This window comes from Lutjanus erythropterus, chromosome 1 (assembly GCF_056507025.1).
Source record: "Lutjanus erythropterus isolate fLutEry1 chromosome 1, fLutEry1.hap2, whole genome shotgun sequence".
In the NCBI taxonomy this organism is placed as follows: domain Eukaryota; kingdom Metazoa; phylum Chordata; class Actinopteri; order Lutjaniformes; family Lutjanidae; genus Lutjanus; species Lutjanus erythropterus.
In genome coordinates, this window is record NC_139317.1 from 41,314,062 (window position 1) to 41,339,236 (window position 25,175).

The 25,175-nt window shown below is 42.3% G+C and overlaps 1 protein-coding gene across 1 annotated transcript in view; it reads left to right on the forward strand.

The window, feature by feature from the left end:
* The first annotated feature begins 1,162 nt into the window (after positions 1-1,162).
* Positions 1,163-25,175, forward strand: part of mmp15b (matrix metallopeptidase 15b) — a 42,583-nt gene continuing 18,570 nt past the window's right edge. The window contains exons 1-4 of the mRNA XM_084722061.1: positions 1,163-2,174; positions 17,974-18,122; positions 18,814-18,936; positions 19,533-19,840. Of these exons, the coding sequence (XP_084578187.1) occupies positions 2,052-2,174; positions 17,974-18,122; positions 18,814-18,936; positions 19,533-19,840 (703 nt within the window). The 5' untranslated portion in view covers positions 1,163-2,051. The remainder of the gene's footprint in view (positions 2,175-17,973; positions 18,123-18,813; positions 18,937-19,532; positions 19,841-25,175) is intronic.

Here is a 25,175-nt window from a genome sequence, read left to right on the forward strand (position 1 = left end):
CTTAATATATAGACATGTCTCTCCACAGTCTCTACCACACAATGACAGGGAACAATGACTGCCTGAGGAACTGCTGACCTATTAACCCATCTGCTGTGATGACAGGTGCCTCCTTCTCACCTGAGCTCATGTTGACTACCACAGATTTATTTTTCTATTCTACACTTTGAACAGAACAGGGCTACCTTATTTCTAATAAAGATTTGAAAGTAACAGATTTGTATACCCTATAATCATGTAGTTAATGGTGCAATAGCTTATTAATGCTTACAAACATGGCAAAAAAGGAACATACAGAATAGATCCCAGTACAAACATAAAGTAAAACTATTGTGTCTGTGTGGGTGCCTGAGAGAAACAGGCTACAAAATTCCCATATTAGTTAATGAACTGTGAGTTTCTTCAGTTTATCGCACATAATGGTGCTTTTAATTCTCATATCTTATCAGTACTTTCCTGTTATATTCAGACTGTGTGTGTGTGTGCGTGTGTGTGCACGTGATGTGGTCTATCACTTTGCTGTGGTGGAGCTATAAAACACTTTTGTGAGGGGAGGGGGGTCATGTATACTGGCGTCCTGCCTCGGGCTTTTTCTCCGCTCCCTCCCCACTTCCACCTCCATCCGTCCGGTTGATAAGAGCATTTTAGTGGTCAGCTCTGTTATTCTAAAACAGAAAGATGAGACCGGAAATAAGTGGCCTTCAAAATAAAAGGAGACTAGTAGTTATACCTTAGTGGAAACCTCTTTAAAAATGTAATATATATTATTAAAGCCCATATCAACTTATCACATCGATCAGATAAGCTACTATATATGTTCCGTGGACTCCCTAACATTTAATTTTTTTTTTTTAACTTTTAATATTTGCTGGTAATATGACAATACTTGAAAGGAAAATATAATCGGGTTTTGAATACAATTTAATTTCAGTTCAATTCATTTCAGTGCAATTTATCTATTTTGGCGGGGGGGGGGCAAACGTTTACATTTCCAAAGCAAGTGTTGAAAAAACAGAAACAAAAAATGGACATGCCAAAAGTAACTGAGACAAAAACACAAACGTACATACTCTACTTACTTAACGTACTTACCCTTTTATTTTGAAAGCCATGACAGGGAAACCCCGTTCTTGTGATGTTCAACTTGACGATGGCATCTCCACCACGTTACGTTAGGTACCGTAACAGCAAGGGGAGCCGACCACTGTCCGTCCTGCTCCGGATAGGGAGACAACACAGAACCTCTGACTCGGGACATGACTGATAACAACTAGATAAGTACCGGATTCCGAGAAGATTTCCTCTGGGAAAAGGGAAAAACTGGATACAGAGGTGGAAGAAATCGTCAAATATATTGTTTTACAAGAGAGGTTGCAGTCTAAAACAGCGGTGTTCGCTTCACAGCAACGACACTGACGTTACTTGATGCTACTGCTGAACGAGTCGGTCAAGTGCGGTGAACTTTGGGCTTTTCGTTTGGTTGTTATTTTATAGTTTGCAACTTTCCTCAGGGTAAATTGAACCGCACTTCATTAGGCATCATCACGAGACTTAAGTTGAACATGTTAGCAGTAAATGATTTACTAAAGCATTTTTGCGGCGGACCCACTTTGCTGATAGTGGGCATTGCTGGAGACGGTGTGGCTCCTTTGTAAAGTGCACGTTCAAGGTTACTAATTAGGCAGCGACTTTGATGTTAATTAAATGAGACGTGCGCTCTTGTGGGCAATTACAGATAACAGAGTAAAGCAAAGAAAGGTGAGGCGGTCTGTCAACAGTTGTATGGACTCATGAGTGAAAGAAACTCACCGACATTTATGGAGGGTCAGTTTGTGATGCGGCTCTGACTGTAAAACTAGAATGGAGCTCTTTCTCAGGATGGAGGTGCACTGTTGAAGACCGCTGTAGGGAGTAGGACACTATACAGTAGTAACAGTTTTTTATTGGGGCTTTTATCCCATAAACTAGCAATAGAGCAGCTAAAAACCTAGAATTACACCGTCGAGACTGACCCACGACGAACGCCGACTGATTCCCCTCGCGCCCAGACCATGGCCTCCACCAGCTCGCGAAACAGCTGTTTCTGGTTGCTCTGGAGACGGACCTTCCTCGCGCTGTCCGTGTGTGCGCTCGGGGCGCGAGGAGCGGAGGAGGACAGCACCTTCAACGCAGAGGTAAAAACACAGCAGCTTTCTTGCTGACTCAGTAATGCTCTTGATTTAACAAGCTGCGATGAAACCAGAGGTATATAGAGGTATAATATAAATAACGCTTAAAATACTGCATTTCAAATGTTTTTCCTAAAATACTGCAGCAATACTTTACAAGCAATTCATTAGTTCTGTTTAGCTTATAGTTTAGTGTTTTTTTTAAAGGCACAGTTCCCCCCAAAATCAAAAACATAATACTGTAATGCTATTTATCTATGTAGATAGTCTTTGTGTGAGTTGGCAAGTTTTGGATATATGGGCCATAGAGATGCTTGCCTTCTTTTGAATGTAATGGGACCAAATGGCACTGAAACCGACAAAAAAGGAAAAAAATCAACACCGTCAAGAAATCATAACCCACTTGCTTAAGACATTTTCACATTCCTTGTTGTGAACAGTTTCATGTGGGAACTACTTTCTTTCTGGTAGGAAAAAAGTAGTTCTGGAAGAAAGAAAGTAGTTACAGTAAATTCTAAAATAGAAAGACAATAGTTTTTTTATAAGAAATTGCTGACAACAAGGTTTGTGTATCTTGAGCTACCAGGTCATGATTTCTGCAGAAGAATCATTACTGTTGAGTTTTTCAAATGTATTTTTTTGGCACTTAGAGCACCATAAGCCGAGTCCCATTTACTCCCATTATATTCAAGAGAAGGCAGACATCTCTATGGCCTATACCTCCAAAAAACTCAGCAATTCACACCAAAACAATCTAGATAGAAAAATAGCACTACAAGCCAGGGAAAAAATGTATGTATATATTTAAATTTTATGGGGTATTTTAATTTTTTACTGCGCCTTTAAGGCATGATACTTGCCTGTGTAATAGTTTCAAACACGATCCAGCTGATCACGACTGATCGAGAACTACCTAGTGCACAACATCTGGTTTAAATTCCTATTAATTACATTATTATTACAATACCCTTAACACCTTCTTATTATCCCATGTGGTTATTTTGTTTTTTGGAGGATGTTGAGTAGCAGGTGTACAAAAATCAAACTTCATCCTCAGCAGTGACACAGTAGTGGGCATAATGGGAGTTTGTGTGAACTTTAATGCTTTTACATTTTAGACATATGAAAAAGGGATTAGTGGTTGACTGTCAGAGAAACAGACAGTCAGGCAGACACACAGACCGCTTGGTCGTTAGAGGTGAGCTTGCATTACCAACCTCAGTGACCAGGGGGTCTGGCTGTAAGTCAGGTTACAACATAATCGGACAGGCTATTAACATAGCTGTGGTGTGTGTGTGTGCGCACGTGCAGGTGTGTGCTCATGTGTCTTACTGAGACAAGCGACAGAGGGTTTACACAGTGTGTGGATTGGTGAGAAATTCCTCACCACTAGTTGCTAAACGTGTGTATGTTTGTGTGTGTCAGTTGACACAGTTGCGTTGCCCATGTTGTCTGTTTAATATCTGGGTTGCTCCATAAGATCTCTGACAGTTTAGAATTATCGTTAAAAAACTTTGAAGTCTTTTATTTTAATAAAAAGGCACACTGTTGTTTGAATTTAAGTGATAATACTGTGTGTCAGAGTCAGGACTGCCTTTACATTTGGGTCACAACTATTTTCAGCTAATTTTTCATTTATATGAGGACATGCTAAATGTCCATGTGGTCAGGGTGCTTGTGCCATGCCATGTCCTGAGCAGCCGTGACCAGAGCCTGTGATGTGACAAGTCATTTTCCTAATGGTAGGAACAGCACAGTAACCATGCTGCCTTAGAGCAAACTGTAACAAGAACCTGTTGCCTGCAGCCTTTTATCTGACAAGTTGAGATGATTTTAATGTGCAGCAGCATCAGAAAGTGTTTGCACTGATAGGTTAGCTAGAATGTTGTTAAAAGTTAAAGGATAGTTAACAGTGGCCTAGTAGCTCAGTTAGTAGAGTGTTCACCCCATGTACTGAGGATGTGAGCCCTCTGCAGTGCCTGTGGGTTCGACTCACGTCTATGGCCCTTTGATGCACGTCTCTTCCCCCCCTTCCTGTCATATCTTCAGCTCTCCTGTCATTAAATCAGAAAAGCCTAAAAAATATAATCAAAAATAAAAATTCAGTCCTTATCTACTCACCCTGATGTCAAGTTTTGTATTCTAGTCCTTAAAACACTGCTGGGGTTTCGCAGGAAAACAGCGATGGAGAATCTTCCAAACATTTTCAAACCAGTTTTCAGAGGGAAAAAACAACCAAAAAAAAACATTTAAGGCCTCCATGCTGCTTATCTGGCCTAATCTAAGTCTCCTTCACTGTAGACCCTTAGCTTGGAGCCACCTTCACGTGCGTTTGCTCCAGGTGATTTTATGGAATAAAAAACTAAACCTGACTTTTTGTCGGCATGAGGGTGAGTAGACAATGACTGAATTTTCATTTTTGGATGACCTATTCCTTTAATCTCCATGACCTAACATAATCTTTATGGTCGGCACTCTGCTTTTATGAAGTCACTGATGGTCATACAGTAGTGTGGCTGATGTTTGCTTGTGTCTGAGAAGAGCCATAATAGGGCTTATAGATTTTTTTTCTTTATGTGTGAACTGAAAATATGCTGGAATTTCAGGGGTGAATAGGTGGGAAAGCACATATGGTATAGTCTACTGTCTAAAGTAGAGGACAGAAAAGGGCAGCTCAGCATAATCAGCATATACATACAATTACATAACATGAAAAACTGATACCTTTTGTTTCAAAACAGCCTGTATCTGGTTGGATTGTGTTGAAACTATATTATACACCTACCCTGCAGCTTATTCACACACTGAAATACATTGTCTTGAGTTCAATCTGATCCTCACTCCTCAAATGTAGTTCAATCCATGTGTTTAACAGTTGGTCTGAGACCTCAACTCCCACTCTGTCTGGACAAAAAGGATGAAGTGGGTGGGCAGACGGAGGAGGGAAAAGAGAGGGATAGAAGTGTGACAGGAATCTGAGAATTCTTGATTGAAAAGGAGCAATGTCACAGCAACGGTAAAGATAAATCTGCCCTGTGGAGAGAGAGAGACAAAAATGGAGAAAGAAAGTTGACGGGGACAGTAGTGGTCAGTCTCAGCTGTGCAGCATGTGATGGCTGAATGTGACAGCTGTTTTCTAACTGGGACACACACATACGCACTGTGCACAGGCATGCTGGGCCTGGGACTCCGAGGCATCTTAGGAAATACAATGGACCCTCTTGTCTGAAGAGAGAGAGCTGTGAGAGAAAACTTGTGAATAGGAGAGATAGAGGATGAGGAGAGAGCACAGAGAGAAACTTGAACATGATAAGACAGGCTGTGCAGACAGAATGCATAAAGTGTGCGACAGCAATTTGCAGCTCAAGCAGAGTAATATTAGCGAGGAGAGGGGTAATCAGTGACTTATTGCAGCACATAACGAGACAACTTCCTCAATCCGTAACCTCCTCCTTGTATCCATTTAATCTGCAGCGTGCTGTCTCTTCACATTCCAGCCGCTTCCCCCCTGCTCCCCTGTGATTGGGTAACACCATGTCCACAAAGAATCACGTTGCTACAGTGACAGGACGAGGCAGGGCAGTGCCATAAGAAGGGAGCTGTCTCTTAGTGTGCCTATATATACGCTTTTCAGTATTTTCTTCATTTTGCAACCATCCATATGTGTGGATTGTCTTGCATGCAGAAAATGAGGCTTGCTAACTTAATGTGTGCTTCATGAAATCTTCAAATTTAAGACCTTAAGTGTTGGCGTTTTTGAAGTGGAGTTGTATGAGGTACTTACTCACAGTGAGCGTATTACTTATGGTAGATGATGAAGCTAAGCGATGTACTGTAGGCACACCTACAAAAACAGTATCTCACAGTATCAGTTTAAGTGTACTCTATTTTAGGAATATTTTCACTGTTTTACCTTGCTGTTAGACAGCGTTTGTAGTCAGGAATGTATGTTGTCTGCAATTTTGTTGTGACTGCACAATGGCAATAAAGTTCTTCAATCTAGAAGGAAACCACCATTACATAAACCTAATTTCACGTTCTCCAAACCAGCCAGACTCCTTTGGCAAAAACAGTAATTTTACCTTGCAGAACACTGGAGTTAAGTTTTTTTATGTTATTGTGTAACTTAAGCATTTTAAAGGGTTAATTCAAATTCACCAAAGTCACATGATAACACAAAAAAAGTAACTGCTTGAGGCAGCTGTAGACAAGCAACTCCTGTGTTCTGCCAGGTAAAATGACTGTTTTTGCTAAGGGACTCTGGTGTCTTTGGAGAGAGAGATGTTTGGCTTATATTATGACGGTTTCACATTGGGAAAGCCTCCCTGGCAGCAAGGTAAAGCAGTGAAAATATTCAAAATACAGTGTACATATTGATATGTACACTGATAAGATACCCAATAATTTCTAGAATTTTTTATTTTTTCAAAGAAGTTCACGTAACCTGTAGCATTTGAACATGAGTGTAAGAAAGGCTGATGGATGGAAGGATCAATGATGTAATGTTCCACAGCTCTGACCAAACCAAATGACAACAAAAACAAAGAACAGTTCTGACTCTTCATTTGTTCTTTTTGTTTTTCTAGTAAACTGCATAAAAAAACTTCACAAATATGTTTTAGCTTTTAAAGAGCATTTGCCTAAGAATTCAAATTAAGTGCTTTTACATAATAATTTCTCAAGTCAGATGTTAATACATCCATCCATTATCTTCCGCTTATCCGGGGCCGGGTCGCGGGGGCAGCAGTCTGAGCAGGGACACCCAGACTTCCCTCTCCCTGGACACTTCTTCCAGGTGTTCCGGAGGGACCCCAAGGCGTTCCCAGGCCAGCCGAGCGACGTAGTCACTCCAGCGTGTCCTGGGTCTTCCCCGGGGCCTCCTCCCAGTGGGGCATGCCCGGAACACCTCCCTAGGCAGGCGCCCAGGAGGCATCCGATATAGATGTCCAAGCCACCTCAGCTGACTCCTCTCGACGTGGAGGAGCAGCGGCTCTACTCCGAGCTCCTCCCGGGTGACAGAGCTCCTCACCCTATCTCTAAGGGAGCGCCCCGCCACCCTGCGGAGGAAACTCATTTCAGCCGCTTGTATCCGAGATCTTGTTCTTTCGGTCATGACCCAGAGTTCATGACCATAGGTGAGGGTAGGAACGTAGATTGACCGGAAAATCGAGAGCTTCGCCTTTCGGCTCAGCTCCTTCTTCCCCACGACAGACCGGCGCAACGACCGCATTACTGCTGCCGCCGCACCAATCCGTCTGTCGATCTCGCGTTCCATCCTCCCCTCACTCGTAAACAAAACCCCAAGATACTTAAACTCCTCCACTTGGGGCAGGGACTCTTCTCCGACCCGGAGGGAACAAGCCATCTTTTTCCGGTCGAGAACCATGGCCTCAGACTTGGAGGTGCTGATTCTCATCCCAGCTGCTTCACACTCGGCTGCAAACCGCCCCAGTACAAGCTGAAGGTCCAGGTTCGAAGGAGCCAACAGGACAACATCATCTGCAAAAAGCAGAGATGAGATCCTGTGGTCCCCGAATCGGACTCCCTCTGGCCCCTGGCTGCGCCTAGAAATTCTGTCCATAAAAATAATGAACAGAACCGGTGACAAAGGACAGCCCTGCCTGAGTCCAACATGCACCGGGAACAGGTCTGACTTACTGCCGGCAATGCGAACCAAGCTCCTGCTCCGATCATACAGAGACCGTACGGCCCTTAGCAGAGGGCCCCGAACTCCATACTCCTGAAGCACCTCCCACAGAATGCCACGAGGGACACAGTCAAATGCCTTCTCCAAGTCCACAAAGCACATGTGGACTGGTTGGGCAAACTCCCATGAGCCCTCAAGCACCCTGCGGAGGGTGTAGAGCTGGTCCAGTGTTCCACGACCAGGACGAAAACCGCATTGTTCCTCTTGGATCCGAGGTTCGACTATCGGCCGAATTCTCCTCTCCAGTACCCTGGAATAGACTTTACCAGGGAGGCTGAGGAGTGTGATCCCCCTGTAGTTGGAGCACACCCTCCGGTCCCCCTTTTTAAATAGAGGGACCACCACCCCGGTCTGCCAGTCCAGAGGCACTGTCCCCAACTGCCACGCGATGTTGCAGAGGCGTGTCAGCCAAGACAGCCCTACAACATCCAAAGACTTGAGGTACTCAGGGCGGATCTCATCCACTCCCGGTGCCTTGCCACTGGGGAGCTTCCGAACTACCTCAGTGACTTCAGCTTGGGTGATGAATGAGTCAGCCTCTGGGTCCCCAGCCTCTGCTTCCTCTACGGAAGATGTGTCAGTGGGATTGAGGAGGTCCTCGAAGTATTCCTTCCACCGTCCAACAATATCCCCAGTCGAAGTCAACAGCTCCCCACCACCACTGTAAACAGTGTTGGCAGGGTACTGCTTCCCCCTCCTGAGGCGCCGGATGGTTTGCCAGAATCTCCTCGAGGCCGACCGGTAGTCCTCCTCCATGGCCTCCCCGAACCTTTCCCATGTCCGAGTTTTTGCTTCCACAACCACCCGGGCCGCAGCACGCTTGGCCTGCCGGTACCCGTCGGCTGCCTCAGGAGTCCCACGAGCCAGCCAAGCTCGATAAGACTCCTTCTTCAGCCTGACGGCATCCCTTACCTCCGGTGTCCACCACCGGGTTCGGGGATTGCCGCCGCGACAGGCACCGGAGACCTTACGGCCACAGCTCCGAATGGCTGCATCCACAATGGAGGCAGAGAACATGGTCCATTCGGACTCGATGTCTCCAGCCTCCCTCGGGATCTGGTCAAAGCTCTCCCGGAGGTGAGAGTTGAAGACCCCTCTGACAGATGGTTCCACCAGACGTTCCCAACAGACCCTCACAGTACGTTTGGGCCTGCCAAGTCTGTCCAGCTTCCTCCCCTGCCAGCGGATCCAACTCACCACCAGGTGGTGATCAGTTGACAGCTCAGCCCCTCTCTTCACCCGAGTGTCCAAGACACACGGCCGGAGGTCAGTTGACACGACCACAAAGTCGATCATTGACCTCCGACCTAGGGCGTCCCCATGCCACGTGTACTGATGGGCACCTTTATGCTTGAACATGGTGTTCGTTATGGACAGACTGTGACTAGCACAGAAGTCCAATAACAGAACACCACTCGCGTTCAGATCGGGGGGGCCGTTCCTCCCAATCACGCCCCTCCAGGTAACACTATCGCCACCCACGTGAGCATTGAAGTCCCCCAGCAGGATGATGGGGTCCCCAGTCGGAGCACTTTCCAGCACCCCTCCCAAGGTCTCCAAGAAGGCCGGGTACTCTGCGCTGCCGTTTGGCCCGTAGGCCGAAACAACAGTGAGGCACTTATCCCTGACCCGAAGGCGCAGGGCGGCGACCCTCTCGTTCACCGGGGAAAACTCCAACACATGGCGGCTGAGCTGGGGGGCTATTAGCAAGCCCACACCAGCCCGCCGCCTCTCATTGTGGGCAACTCCAGAGTAGAAAAGAGTCCAGCCTCTCTCAAGGAGTTGGGTTCCAGAGCCCCGACTGTGCGTGGAGGTGAGCCCGACTATCTCTAGCCGGTACCGCTCAACCTCCCGCACCAGCTCAGGCTCCTTCCCCCCCAGCGAGGTGACATTCCATGTCCCCACTGTGAGATTCCATGTCCTGGGGTTGGGTTGTCGGGGCCCCCGCCCACGACTGCCACCCAAATCACAGTGCATCAGCCCCTTCTGAACCCTCTCGCGGGTGATGGGCCTACGGGAGGGCGGGCCCACGTCGCTCCTTCGGGCTGGGCCCGGCCGGGTCCCGTGGGCAAAGACCCGGCCACCAGGCGCTCGCCTGCCAGCCCCAACCCCAGGCCTGGCTCCAGGGTGGGGCCCCGGTAACGCCAATCCGGGCGACGTAACTGACCCTGGTGTTGAACTTTCCATAGGGGGCTTTGGAATGTTAATACAGCTATTATTTATTGGCTAACATATGCCAATAACTATACTGATAAAACTGGACAGAACAACATCAGTCGATAATTATCCCAAATTTTTTCAGGTGGCTAAAATACATTTTGCTGCTGACCCTGTCCACAGCATTACATTTCTTAGCTTTGCATGCCAGTCTTCATGCTGCTTCTCCAACCTTGGGGCGTGCTGACCACCATCTAATGTAGGCAATACTATGGACAAGTGCCTACAATCCTTAGTACAAAAAAATTGAAACTATCCCTTTAAGTTCTCTTTCTCCTGCCTGCCTGTGTCTGTTTCTTTCTCACTATTCCATTTACTTATCCTTCCTCTTGGTAGGACTTTTGGGGGGTAAGAGATGGCAGCACACCAAGCCTCGGAATAAAAGCTCTGTTAGTATCTTGGCTGACATTGTGGTGGACACACACACAAACTCACACACATTTTTGCGCGCGCACACACACACACACACACACACACACACACACACACACACACACACACACACACACACACACACTCCTGGCAGGTTTTACAACTCCTTGTATATTGCTGGGTCTGGTTTTGGCAGGTAAGCTCAAGGACTCTTTGAAAGACCATTTAATAGACGAGGCCTAGCGTACACGCACACACACACATACGCACACACACACACACACACACACACACTCTCTCAGACACACACAGAGACGAACACTCCCTTATTCCTCCTGTTGTCTAAGACTTGTTTTGTATTCAGCCCAGCTGATGAGGAAAGGTGAGTGGCCAGACTGAAGTGCTTTAGTGTTTTAGACGATGGGGATGAGGGGTGGCATGGGTTCATATGCCTCCATACATCTTCCCAACAGCACTGCAGCTCTGCCCTTGTACCAGACTACAGCTGGTTGTAAATACTTGCTAGGCAGGGGCAGAGAAAGAGCGTGGAGAGACAACATCAGATGCCTGGATATACACAAAGAAACAAATGTCAACAGACATGAAGGCATTTCCCTCTTTTTTCAAGTAGCAATGACAGCCATGTGGAGATGCTGATTACAGTGGAGGAGGGAGGAAGTGGATGGAATAAGGAAAGATGCATGTTGGAGATTACACAGCACAATAGCTTGGATTTTTTTCTTTAAATTACTTTTATTGGAATTCTGATGGGAATTACAATTTTATTCCGCTGTTTCTCCCACAGTGTCTGTTGTGGTTGGATGACCGTTAGTGGGTACATTAGAGCAAGTGCTTTGTTTTTATCATCGGGCAGCATGAAATATGAACGGCATTAGCTGACATGAAACGACAATCAATACCACTCATTACTAATCAGCTCTTGAAAGACTTTCTGTCTTTTGTGGACATGGTTTTTGTCATTTAGGAAATCCATTTATTTTCTTCAACCCATCTGGTGGAATCTAACCAAATGGAATTAGCATTTTGCAAACAAAAAACACTGTCGGGCAGCTAAATGCACGTCCAGCTGTTGTGTTGTAGATCTCTTTAGTAAGCTGCTCTCCAAGTATTTGAAACTTTTTAAAAAACTTTTTTGAGGCAGTTGGTGATTTCTTAAAACCGTCCTCCAAAACAGCAGTTGTCCTGTCAAACCTCACCAACTGGTAGGTTAGGCCTTTTCAAAACCAAAAAGACAAGAGAAAACACAGACGGCTTAATTCCATGGTTGATGGTTGAGTGTACAAAATATATTTATTTGACAAACGTGAAAAGTCTTTGCCAATTACACTCCATTGTGACATCACCATGTATAAAGAAGCTGCGATTAGTAAAGGAACCCCCCCCCCAGTGGAGTCACTGGTGGTGGTGGTGAAGGGATGGCTGAAGATCTGGATGAGATGAGGACTGGATTTCTGATGAGCTCAACCAGGGCACTGGATTAGAGAACTGGAGGAGAATGTGGTGGAGGAGGGTTGCAACAATTCTGTGCAAAAGTGACAGCTGAAAGCGGCAGAGAGGAGAACAGATTTAATGTTCTGACATAATGGGATGATAGGCTGATGGAGACTAAATGTGGTCGGTTGACTTAAAGAGTGAACGCCTGTGGATAACTAATTGAGAATAAGTGGGTAAAAGCAGAGGGGGAGAGAAAGACAGTTAGGGATGAATGAGGCATAAAGATAGTCTTCCTGATTGAACTTATGCTGAGCTTCATAAGCGGCTCTCCGTTGTGCCCTGCTTCAAATAAGCACCTCTATTTTTGATATAAACCACATCAAGCTGCACAAAGCAGACTGAGCCAGGCTGGAACGGTGTAGAGGAACCAGTCAGTTTTAAAACACCCTATGCAGACTCCTGAGAGGAAAAATAAGACATGAAGAAATCATTAACTAATAACTTACTTAACCATGGTAAACACCCAAAAATGAAGGAAAAATTGAACAGATCAACAAAATGTGAGCAAGTCAAGTAAACTGAACAGGCAAAAAGCTTCTCTTCTGAAATGCTTCTGTTGGGGTATGAAGCAGCATAGATGTGAAGCTACACAGCCGTGCCCGGTGAAATCAATGTGTAAGAAATGCATGAAAAAGTTTTTTGCTTTAATTTAAGCTACAACTCATTACCTGAGATAGCATTTAACAGTTACCCTGAGAGGTCATCGCACTGATAGGACAGATGAGAACAGAAACTGCTTCTGTGGGAGACTAAGAAGTGATGCACACAGCCTGTTGTTGTTGTTGTCATGGTTTGTGACGCATGAAGTTATTGACGTCAGCTATCCATTTAGTGTCGCTGTCAAATTAGCTAAATTGTAAGTTTCTTTGATGCAATGACAGTCACTTTTTAACAATGGAAATCTGGACAGAAATAGCAACAGTAACTAGGAGGGCTGAGACTTGGCAATCGGTTTGCTGTGGTGAATAATTGTTCACCTGATGTACTGATATTGTTGCTGGGTTCTTCTTAGTGATTGTGTAACGGTGAAAACATATGCTGAAGGTATTTGAGATGAAAAGAGTGTTTTGTGAACCCTGCCACCTGTTTCCCTCGCCTCGATTGTGTGAATGTGTGTGTAAGTGAGAAAAAGACCATGTAGATACTTAGATAGTGTTTCAGGAAGTGCATGTTTGTGTTTGAGTGTGTGTGTGTGTGTGTGTGTGTACATGCAATTGTGTGTCAGCGTGTTTGAAGCTTTCTTATCTGAAGGCAGAGGTGGGTCAGGGTCAGGTCGAGTTCAGCCCTCTCTACATCTCTTCCTGCTCCTACACTCACACACACACACACTCACAGAGCTGATGGAGGCAGCTCATCCACCGCCAGAAAGAGACAGATAAAGATGAGACAGTTTAACAAAGCCTGGGAATTCAAATATTCAGGGTTGCATTTTGCATAAATGTTGTAAACATGAAATAGGCAAGTGGGCGTAACAGAGTCAAAGCAACATACGTGTAAAAAAGGTGAGCCAGCTACTCTGATGTAACCCAAAGAAGAACATCAACTGAAAGTGTCTGCAAATTTTGGACACAACAAGGTCCCGGATCTCCTTACCTTCCTACATGGCTATCTAAAATAACACACTGGGAGACACAATGGTGGTCTGGTTCAGTGAAAAAAGAGAAATTGTTGTAATGATGAGTGTTCTTTACAGCAGTATTATGGGATATCTGTGTAAAAAGGGCTACAGAGGGAATAATGGTATGGTATTTTTTTTTACAGCTTTACACCTACTAAAGAAAATAACAGAGGTGTAAATAATATATATATAATGGTCTTCAACATATCACCATTTTATTGATCCCTGAGGTGGAAATTAGGTGTTACAGCAGCACAAGAAGAACAGGTCTGGTACAGTCGGCACAAAAAGCTACAGCAAACATAGAAAAAAAAATTAAATGGGGGAAATCTACTCACAAATAAATTAAATTAATACCTATACAGAAAATAATAAGATTATGAATTAGATGATAAATGTACAACATGCATCAGTTAAAACCCACTGGAGTGAATGAAAAGGGCGAAAACTGATGGAACAACAGACCACTAATGTATTTGGAGATGTAACTTTTAGATGAAACTGATTTTGAAGGTTTTGAGCTCCTCAGGCCAAGTCCTCCACGGCCTCTGGGCTCAAACACTTTCAGTTTTCACCCGTGACCTCCCGATGGTCAATGCTACACTACAAAGACACCATGTCTCAGGCGCACAGTCACAAAGGATTATGCCTCACGGCACCGTATCTCAGAGTTGTGTTTTCACTAAAAAAATATTTGAATTGTAGAAATGTTCAACATTGGCTTCATTTCATTTTAAAATATAGTTTTATGAATATATTTTCAGACAGCCAGCCAGTACAAGCAAAACAAGTCCAGAGGCTGACCTGAGGGGCAATAAACTGATTGCACCTGTCACTGAAACACCCTGCTCAGCTATATAGATCATCTGCTTTTACTTTTAACATTAGATAATATTTTATTTTAGTGCATTTTTTTGCAGATGAGCATACTGTACAACTTACTGATTTCCTGCAGTCTTTTTTTTACTTCTGTCAGAAGCGCTTAATATACTTACATGATATAAAACCTTCAGGAAAAAAGAGAAGAGGTGCTACTTCAAGAAAGGCCATTTATTTAATGGGCGACAGTTGTCATCTACTTCCTTAATTGATCACAAAGGATGAGATGGCATCAGGGTCTGTCAGACTCAGCTCAGCAATTGGCAGTGATTGATTGATCAAGCGCTAGGCGTTCACCTCGGGATAATTAATCACAGCAGCGCTGGAAGGATTGGTCTAATGGTGGAGGAAGAACACATGCAGGCAAATTATTGTTTTTCTCCAGCTGGGAACACTGGGGGTAAAGTGCTCAGGGTGAAGTTACGTTGAGGTCTGGCCTTGTATTTTTAATGTCAGTAGCTCTGTGTTGATAATATCAGTTCCTCTCAGCAGCAGTTGATTTAAAAAGAAAGAGCACAGGCCCACACCTTCACCCTTTTGACCTTTTTATTACATCCTGTCATATTAGACGGTGTAGATGGTGTAGGACACTCAGGCAGAGATGTAACAGAGCAAATCAAGAAGGGTCTGGGAGACCGTTTTTAATTAGTTTTTATTAGACTGTGGGGACTTTTTGTTTGTGTGGGACACACATACAGCGAATTAACTCTTTTCAGGGTAGGTGGTTACCACTAACCACGAGCCAATTTGTAGGCAGTGAATGAATGTGACCAGAACACTTATTATACATAGTTAGATTTCGGATGTTACCATATCATGATATGGCATAAGTGTTATCTTTTACTGGTTTTAAAGGCGGCATTACAGTAAAGGGTTTTGTATTTTTATGAACTTACCACTGGTCAAGCTGTTCTGTTATTTGCCTTCACTCACTCAGTCATTATATCTATATTTTTTAAAATCAAAAATCAGCACCAACAGCCATCCCTACAACCAGCCTTAAATTCTGAATGACCATCATATATGGTATCTTATTGTAGAGAAAATGTCAATATTGTCAACAATAAGGATTTCCCACTTGCCAAGGGCTCATAAAATGCCACGTCAGACAAGTAAATCTGGCAACTCAGTTGGCCAAGTGTTAAAAAAAGAATTAAACAATTAAACTTTTTTGATGGCCAGTTGATTCTTTCAGTAATTTTTATGCAAAATTACAGAAGTGAAGTGATTTCCTACTTTGTTTATCATCATGTTAAACTGAATATCTTTGGGTTTTAGCCAGACAGAACAAGACATTTAAAGACCCCACCTTGGGCTGAGACTCACTATTTTCTTACATTTTATAGACATTGGAACTTGACAATTAACTTTAGTCTTTGTAGTTATTTGATTACCTCTAATAAATACAATCAGGGAATCTTGTTCTCCAGATGTGTTTGTTTGGTACAGAGCCAAACAAATGTCACAACATCATAATTTATGTTTTTTTAAGTTTATTTTAAGTGGAAATAAAGATTTTGGGAATTTTTTTCACCTTGTTGTGCAGCCCTAATCAAGATATGTATCGTACATTGGGGAATAGCCTAAAAAAATGTAGATTTTATCTGTAAGCAAAATCATCAAGTCCTAGTTATTTATATTTAGAAGATGTTTGTACTGTATATGAGTGTGTAGGTGAGAGAAAGACTGAAATAGGTAAGTTGGTTTTTATGGCTTTACGGGAGTGGGTAAGTAAATACATGTTATCAAGCAGTATTTTATGTTGTGAAAGATGGGCGAGACCTGCGCACACAGACACTCACACAGCTACATGCGTGAGCACACAATGAGACACACACCCTTTTACATTCCCCACACCGCTGTGGGGAGTGTGTCCATGTGTAGGCGTATCTGGTATCTCGGACTAGCCAGAATGCAAGTGTGTGTGTTTGCGTGTGTGTGTGTGTGTGTGTGTTATATTAGGTTTCTACATAACAGGTGGGACAGACTTTGCGTCATCTGTGATTGGGTCAAGTATCACGTTTTCTCTCTCAAGTCTGTCATTAACCCCCACCCCCCTGAGCCCTCCCTGTTACACACTCCTACTGTCAGATACACAAGAGCTCATAGTGTTCTCACTGAGGTCTGAAGCTGCCTGCCTTCTGCCTTTTATATACAAGACATTAAATGCAACCTAATGTGCAGTAGAATACACTTCAGAAAATGCAGTATTGCATATACTCAGAATCTTGTCAGTTGAATCGCATTTTGGCCGTTCAACAAAAAAGTTTCTTCCTTTTTTTGTCATGAACTATTGAACTAGAGCTGCAACCAATGATTGTTTTCATTATCAATTAATCTTTATTATTTTGTCACTTTGGTCCATACAATATCAGAAAATGGTGAAATGTTTTGATCACTGTCTCCCCAAGTCCAAGGTGGTGTCCCCAAATGTCCACAACACAAAGATATTCAGTGTACTGTCATAGAGGAGTAAAGAAACCAAAAAATATTCATATATGAAAATCAAAGAATTAAAGAATCTTCACATTTTTTATATAAAAATGACTTAATGAATGATTAATTGAATATCTATTATAATAAGTGGTGATTGATTGTTGCAGCTCTATCTTGAACTGTCAGATATTTGAACAGGGTTCAGTGGGATGTTTAGAGTGACAGCAACATTCAGGCAATATAGTAAACAAGCCAAGTTAGCCCTCCAACTTAATGTGTGCTAGCTACGCTAATGACGGATTGGAAATAAAAGCAGAAGGCAAAGGATAACATTATCTCAGGGGCCTGATGGGGCAAGGCCTCTCTTGATCCAGGCAGCTGCATTGCTTCAGATTCAGAACTACTCCGTGTCCGTGCAGCTGTCTGTTTCTGATCAAAATGTCCCCAGAAGTAACCTGCACACTGACTGACAAGAAAAAAATGACTGCTTGACTTGAAGAATTTCAGTCGAATTTGCATTTTCGACTTTCAGGGGGCACTATATCACTTTTTACTTTTCTTAAAACACTAAAAACTGCTCAGCAACACATGCCACATTCCCCTCATTCAGGATCAAATAACACATATGGGTAATTTCCCCACAAATCCTGGGTACCAGTGCAAATCTCTGTCATGTCATCATGTTACAGAAGCTGAAGCTGAGGAGACAGATATTTGCTCTGAGCTGTAATCAACACAAATTGCCCATATGCTCATAAAACAGCTGTTGCTGTTTCCATCATTTCTATTGCAGTTTTCTTGTCATAATTCACATCTTGATTGCATAAAACGTCTCTTGCTTCTAAGATTCGATCATGTGTGTGTAGAATAAGCTGTCAAGGATAAAAGGCTTAATGTGAACATATTCCGTCTCAGAGTAAATCTTTATTTTGTTCTTGCTATCAGCTTCAGTAATGTAAACCTGATGAGCTCTGATTCAAGTGAATCAGCAGCACATTACATGAGTGGATGGTACTTCATAATACTTCATAAACAGTTTTCCTTTATGTTTTTTCCTCCAGTCATGGCTGAGGATGTACGGTTACCTGCCTCAGGCCAGCAGACAGATGTCAACCATGCGATCGGCTCAGATCCTGTCCAATGCCATCAGTGACATGCAGCGGTTCTACGGCCTGGAGGTCACTGGACAGATGGATGCACAAACCATCAGGTCAGTAGGTTTTTTAAAAATGTTTTTGTACATTTACACCCCATTACACCTGGTATTAAAATGGGATCTGTAACTGGATACACTGTCTGGATTGTTGTACGCATTACATTTACACCTGCCTAAGATCTGAACATAATCTGAGCCAGACTACCTCCAGATGTTATCAGCAGATCTGATCACATTCAGATTACGAAGCATTTACACCTTGCATTAAACATGCTTTTTTCCTTATCAGGTTGATGTATTTTGATACAAATGGCATTTTAATACCAGCTGTATATGCGGTGTTAGACGTTCACTGTTAAAAGAACATAGACCAGTCCCCAAAACACTGTCCTGCAACCCAAAATTAAATGACTTTGGACTTTTGCCCTAAAATGTTCTTAAAAGGATGATTTGACCTAGAATTTGGAAATATGTACTTTAAAACAGGACAAGATTTACTGGTCAGATCCCCTGTGGTATAGATGTTTTCCCTTCTTCAGTAACTGCTGTTTGCAGTAGGCAGCTCGCAGGTACACTTTAAATTAAACAACAAAAAACACAGCACAGAGACATCAAGAGGAGAGACGTCATTCTCGTTCACATTTTAATGTCATTCTCTCCTTCATCTCTTCTCCTGGGTGCTCCTTCCTTTCAACACGCACGCACATACCTTTCACTCGCTCTTGACTTCTTTCAACTCCTTCAGTGCCATGAAGAGACCCCGCTGCGGGGTGCCTGACAAGTTTGGAGGCCAGATCAAAACCAACGTGCGGCGGAAACGCTATGCCCTCACCGGACATAAATGGAACAAGAACCATCTCACTTACAGGTAACAAAGAAGAAGTTCTAAAGAAAATCTAACCTGCCACAAATGCACAGTACCTACACAAAGTTCTACTTTGTTTGTAATTTTTTTACAGTTAAGTTAGATTATCTCAGTTGCTTGGAATTGATTTGAGAAGACTTTAAGGGAAAGTTCAGATTGGTTAAAGTAGGGTTTTATAAGGTATCAATAGTCAGTGTATTCCTTACAGTTGATGGTGGTCACCCTTAGTTTGGAGAGGCAGGAGTAAAAGCACTAAAGCTGAGCAATTTACTGCTGTAGACAGTCAGCAGCATAACGTATTTTAGCCACTTGAAGTGTATGCTATATTTATTAGCATATATTTATTATTATTAGAATATTTTCACCTCATACAACCTCACTTCAAATAATCCAGACTTTCCCTTTAAAGCCTTGTTTTTATGGAAACACACAAATAAATTGACTATTTTTGATTAACACAATTTCTTTGAAATTTGAAGTATTGCTGGTCTGACAATTTTCTTTGGTTTGCTTATGAAAGGGATATTTTTTCTCTGAAACTTGTACAAGACACAAGCCTTTGTAATATTTTTCCACTCTTCCCCTCTCCGTTCCCATAGCATCCAGAACTACACTCCCAAGATTGGAGAGTATAACTCATACGAAGCCATCCGGCGGGCGTTTAAAGTCTGGGAGGGGGTGACCCCACTGACCTTTGATGAAATCCCCTACCAGGAGATCAAATATGGACGCCGCAAGGAGCCCGACATCATGATCTTCTTCGCTTCTGGATTTCATGGAGACAGCTCTCCCTTTGATGGGGAGGGGGGCTTCCTAGCTCATGCCTACTTCCCTGGACCTGGAATGGGCGGGGACACACACTTTGACTCCGATGAACCATGGACCATAGGAAACCAGAACGTACAAGGTAAATGCTTATCATTTGTAATTCCTGATGTAATATGGATTTTGGGAGCAGTGCTAATTTTCCTTAGTGACAACCGAATGCTATAGACAAAACAACAAGAAGTTTTTTAGAGAAGAAACAGTCTTATGTGGCCTCAGGTGGCTTAAAAGCTGAGTTGAGTTGGTGCGTAGTATGTTTGTGTTCATATGGGTGCAGCAGTCTGCAGCTTGTTTTTTTCTTGAGGGCTTGAATGATGCAAAGGAACCATTGCTTAACTTTCAGGTAGAAAAACAAGATTTAGAGGTGTTATCATTTCTGAGCGTTCAGCCGATGCAACCTTTGCAGCACTGTAGTTATGTCATGTTGTGGAGGTTGTAATGGATCTATGTAATAGATTGCTAACAGCTGTCCCCATCGCTTTCCTCCACTCCTAACTAGAGTTGGCACGGCTCAGCTCACTACATCATCTCTCATTTGTCAGGCTGGGCTACTCCATTTACCTCTGAAAAAGTTCAAAGGTGACAGACAGCCTTTACCCCAACTGCACCTCCTCATACTTCTCAAATGGATCTCCAGTTATGTTGCAAAGAACTTGTACTGACACACAGCAATCCATGAACTCTGAACTCTGTACAAGGTGCACTAGTCACATACATATGCAAGATATTTGTACACCTGTGCTTTACACTTTGCTTAAAGGATCAGCATGTGAAATTTAGTGGCAGCTAGCAATGAGCCTGCAGATTGTATTCACCTCACTTCATCCAGTTCCAAGCATGAGGGAGAATCTTCAAAAAATGCACAGGGTCCTATCTATAGCCATTGTTTTGTTGGTCCGTTCTGGGCTACTTTAGAAACATAACAGCCTCTGTGCAGGTTTCATACAGGTGCTGGAAATCCTTGAAAATCCTTGAATTTAATGTAGTGATTTCAAGGTATGAAAAGTGCTGGGATTTTGGATAAAGTGCTTGAAATTGTAGCTGTATTACCTTCATAATAAATCTAACTGAATAGTTTGCTTTTTAGATAAAACATGAAACTTCCTTGTGTTTCCCTTTAATTTGTCACCATTCTGTAGAATGATATCAGGAAACATAATTTTGGTTGTGTATAGCACAATAACATTATTTTTTGTATAACTGTGTACGGTGCAGGAAAAGTGTCAGAATACACCTTTGAAATTCTTAAAGTGCTTGAATTTGACTTTGGAAAAGGTGTAGGAACCCTGTCTGTAGAAGAGGACCCATGCCCTCTGTAGATATAAACAGCTCATTCTAAGGTAACAAAAACACAATGATCCTTATTTTCAGGTGACTATACACTAATGAAAACATACTCAGAAATATAATGTTCAGTTTCTGCTATATTCTCCCAATAAATCCCAGTAAATCTCAGTGGACCTTTAAGATGAACCATAAACCCAATTACAACTCTTAACACCAACGTCTCACACTAAACTAATCACATGCAGGAGAGAGGATTAAGAAAACTTTTAACAATCTTTAAGAAGTCCTCAGAGTTCCTCCTCTTGCCATGCACCCATTAACCCTGCTGAGTAGAGAGGGATTTTTTGCAACAATGGGCTTCCCTGCCCTGTTATCTACATACACACAGGAGACAGACAGCTAAACTTTATGTGTGTGTGTGTGTGTGTGTGTGTGTGTGTGTGCCTGTATCTGTGTGATCAGCTGTGTGTGGGATGTGTCGCAGGACAGATCACAGGGACGGTGGAAATGCCACAGTAAGTGGGAGTGTGTTCCACTCGGGGAGATCTGTAGACTGGTCCCTTTGTTGCACCACGCTACTTACACAGCTTAAAAGCAAAGTACAAACAAATTACAATACTGGCTGTCTTCAGTTAGACACATGTCCAATTAGTTTGACTTTTCACAGATGTAGTCTTCATTTAACTGTGGCATTTTTACTGCCTTCCAATTACGCTCATGCTGAACGAGGCCCCAGCCTTTTGTGAAATTTGGATGAAATATTTTTTTTCAGTTGGCAAAACTCATTCAGATCTTTTTTTCTGTTAGATAGCATTCAGAGCTGGCACAATAACAATTTTATTTCATTCGGTTAATTATTTAAGTCAATTATCAAGCTAATCATGAATCATATCATAATTGCAATATCTGTTTTACCATATCGTGCAGCCCTATCCATGCCTCTCTTACATAACAATTTTCTGGTTTTCTCAGTTATATATCATTACAAATTAAATATCTTTTATAACAGGTTTTACAGTGTCAGTTGAACTAAACAAACTATTTGAAAATAACCGACTAATAACCGACTAACTGACTAATCAGTGAATAAAAAAATAAGCAGTTTATTGCTGAAATATGGGAAGAAGTCTTAGTTGCCGTCTTAATAGCATCTTGAAAACAACAGTAAGTTTGTCAAAATATCAATAGTTTTTCAATATTGTGTCAAAAAGGACCCAAGTGCTTCTTTGACAGTTCAGTCTTTATTGTCCTGCCTCAGATTTGGCAGAGTTCAGAGACTTTTTTCAGTACCAGCTCTGTGTCCAGGTTCTTAATCAAAAAATGAATAAAAGTATCCTATTTTGTGTGCCCAGGACATTTTTTCTATTTGCCGTGGTATCGGAAGAGGTGTCAAGTATGCTTTTTTTTTAGACCAGTTTTTTTCTGAAGTTTAAATTTCGGGTATTGTAACAGCTCCAGGAAACTGTACCCGAAACTAATGTGAAGCAGCAGAATTGCATAAAATAAGAAGTGAGACTTGAAGAGCCACTCTGAAGCCTCGGTTAGCATCCGCCCTGCTGAAGTGTCCCGAGAGAGAATCAGCTCTGACCTCTGACCTCCTTTTGGCTGGGGTCAAGCAAAAACAGACTTAAGCAAATGGATCAATAGTTACACATAAAAAATTAATGACAGCCACTGATGGTAAAAGCAGAAATCCGTTCCATCCATTCCTTGCAGGGACAGTGTTTTCTTCCCCTTTGTGTGACCTCTGTTTCATCTGTCAGTAAATAGTTTTGGTATAAACCTTGTGACACACAATGTGATTAATCAGCCTTTCTGGCTCAGATGCTCAAACAAAAACAGATCCAGCTCTTTATCCAGATAACTTGCTGACATCCACATGCAAACACACCTTACACAGATGAAACGCTGTAGGCATTTGTAGCGGGAAAGGGTCATTAGCTTTTGTGCCTTTTTGTGGTCAGATGAGAGTGATGTGAATAAGTGGCCCTGGTGAAAGGCTGAGCAAACTTGGACAGTGCATTTTGGTTGTCAGGGTGCTGCTCAACAGTGGCTTTTCTTCCCCGGGAGTCTCCTTTACTGCTGATGAATGAGGTGTGAGACGTGGTAAACAAGCGAACAAAGCTTCAGAGAGCTGAAATAGGACTTGAATGACAAAATGTGTGTGTGAGTGTGCGTGTGTGTATAGAGGACAGTCAGAATTAGCAAAAAATGTGTTGGCTGAACTTCTAACTCTGCCAAGACTTTTGAAGTTTACTCTTCCTTTTCTCTGTCGAGCTGAATGGTTGTCACAGTTACCTCACAAAGGCCTCTTTATCTGCTCTCAGTGCTCCCTGCCTTTCTTTATTCATCCTCAGCTCTCTTTAGCACACCACACTTTTATAAATAAGGGTGCTAACTAGAACCATAAAGTGTTCTTTGGCTTGTCCTGTTATACTCAGGGGTTTTCAGGTTTGGACCCAAATGCAGACAACAGAGAGAGCAGAGCAGTTCCGAGAAATTTAATGAAATAAAAAAAAGATACAAAAGCTTACACCAATGTAAGGAAGCGAATATCAAACAAGGCAGGGAAAAAAACAAACACAAAAAACTTACTGAGGGGGCAGGTAAAATAAAGGAAACTAAAATTCCAGGAGATCCAAGAGTCAAAGTCCAGGAAAGAAAAAAAACAAACAAATCCATCCAGAAGAAAAAACACATGCCACCAAAATACAACGAGAAACACTGACTAAAGACAACAACTAAGAAGGACAAGACAGAGGATTAAATACACTAGGGAGGGGGAGGAAAACAAGACACAGGTGAGGGCGTGCATGTCCATTTTTACTTTCCGCTGAACAATTGTTTGTCATTGTATCAAATGACAATAAAGACTAAAGTTAATTGTTATGTTTAAGCTAGGGCTGTCAAAAATAATGAAAAATGTCCATCCCTGTTTTCCAAAGTCTAAGGTGATGTCTTTAAATGTCTTGTTTTGACAGTGCAAAGTCCAAATATATTCAGTTTAATATCATAATAAATGTGTGATATATATGATGTATATATTTGAGAGGCTGAAAAAAACATTTTAATGCCATTTTTGCATGAAAAATTACTTTAATTCATCAATTATCAAATAGTTTGTTGTTTTACTTCTTGCCCAGTTGCGCAAGTTGCTAGATTTACTTGCCAAGATGGCATTTTACTTGTCTTGAGCAAGCAGGCAATCTATATTGTGAGCCGTGCCATAAAAGAACACTTTGTAGACACTAGAACCCAACACGAAGGGCTGTACTTAGAACCATCATAAAGGGTTTCACCCCGAACCCCCTATGAGAGGTTCTACAGAAAACCTTTCCATGGTGTAATGATTCCACCCTGAACTCTCTTTGAGGGTTCCATCCAGAACCTTTCCACCTTCTAAGGGTACCAACAAGAACCCACTCAGGGGGTTCTACTGAGAACCATTTTATATAATGGTTCAAAGAACCCTTGACTACCCCTCAACAAAAGCTTTTTTCAAGGCTTTCAACAATCCTTGAACAACTCTTTCTTCCAATAAGTGTTCTTTGTAGGGCTGAACATTAAATTTGAAATTGAATTGAATTTTTATCCAAATCACATTATGGCCCACAGCAACTTTCAAATCACAGGAGGTGTAGTACTTGTTCAAGGCAAATAAAGATATTAAAGTAATATAATTAAATAGTGTCATGCTGCAGAGATGTCCTGGCTTACACATCAGACTTGAAGCCATACTATGCAGGATTTTCCCAAAAACAATGCATAAATTCATATAAAAGATCCCTCTCTATCCTAACCCATCACCCACCAGAAATGTGGCGCAGCCCACATCTGCAGAGACCCCACCCTCTGCCAGGACATTCTTATTTTCTCATTATTTTGTTTAGCTGGGGATGTTAATGATTAATCATTTATTGATTTTATTTTATTTTAAATAATAATAATAATCAAATTTATTTATTGACATATTTCATGCATGCATGGATGTTAAGAATTTAATGAATTAAAAATGCATCAATCCATAATTAATCGATAGTTTAGAAATGGCAGTACTTTCTCCTCTTTTCACACTGGAGATTTGAGGGGGAAAAAAGAACAAGAAAAACATGAAAATGAGCAAAAGAAAC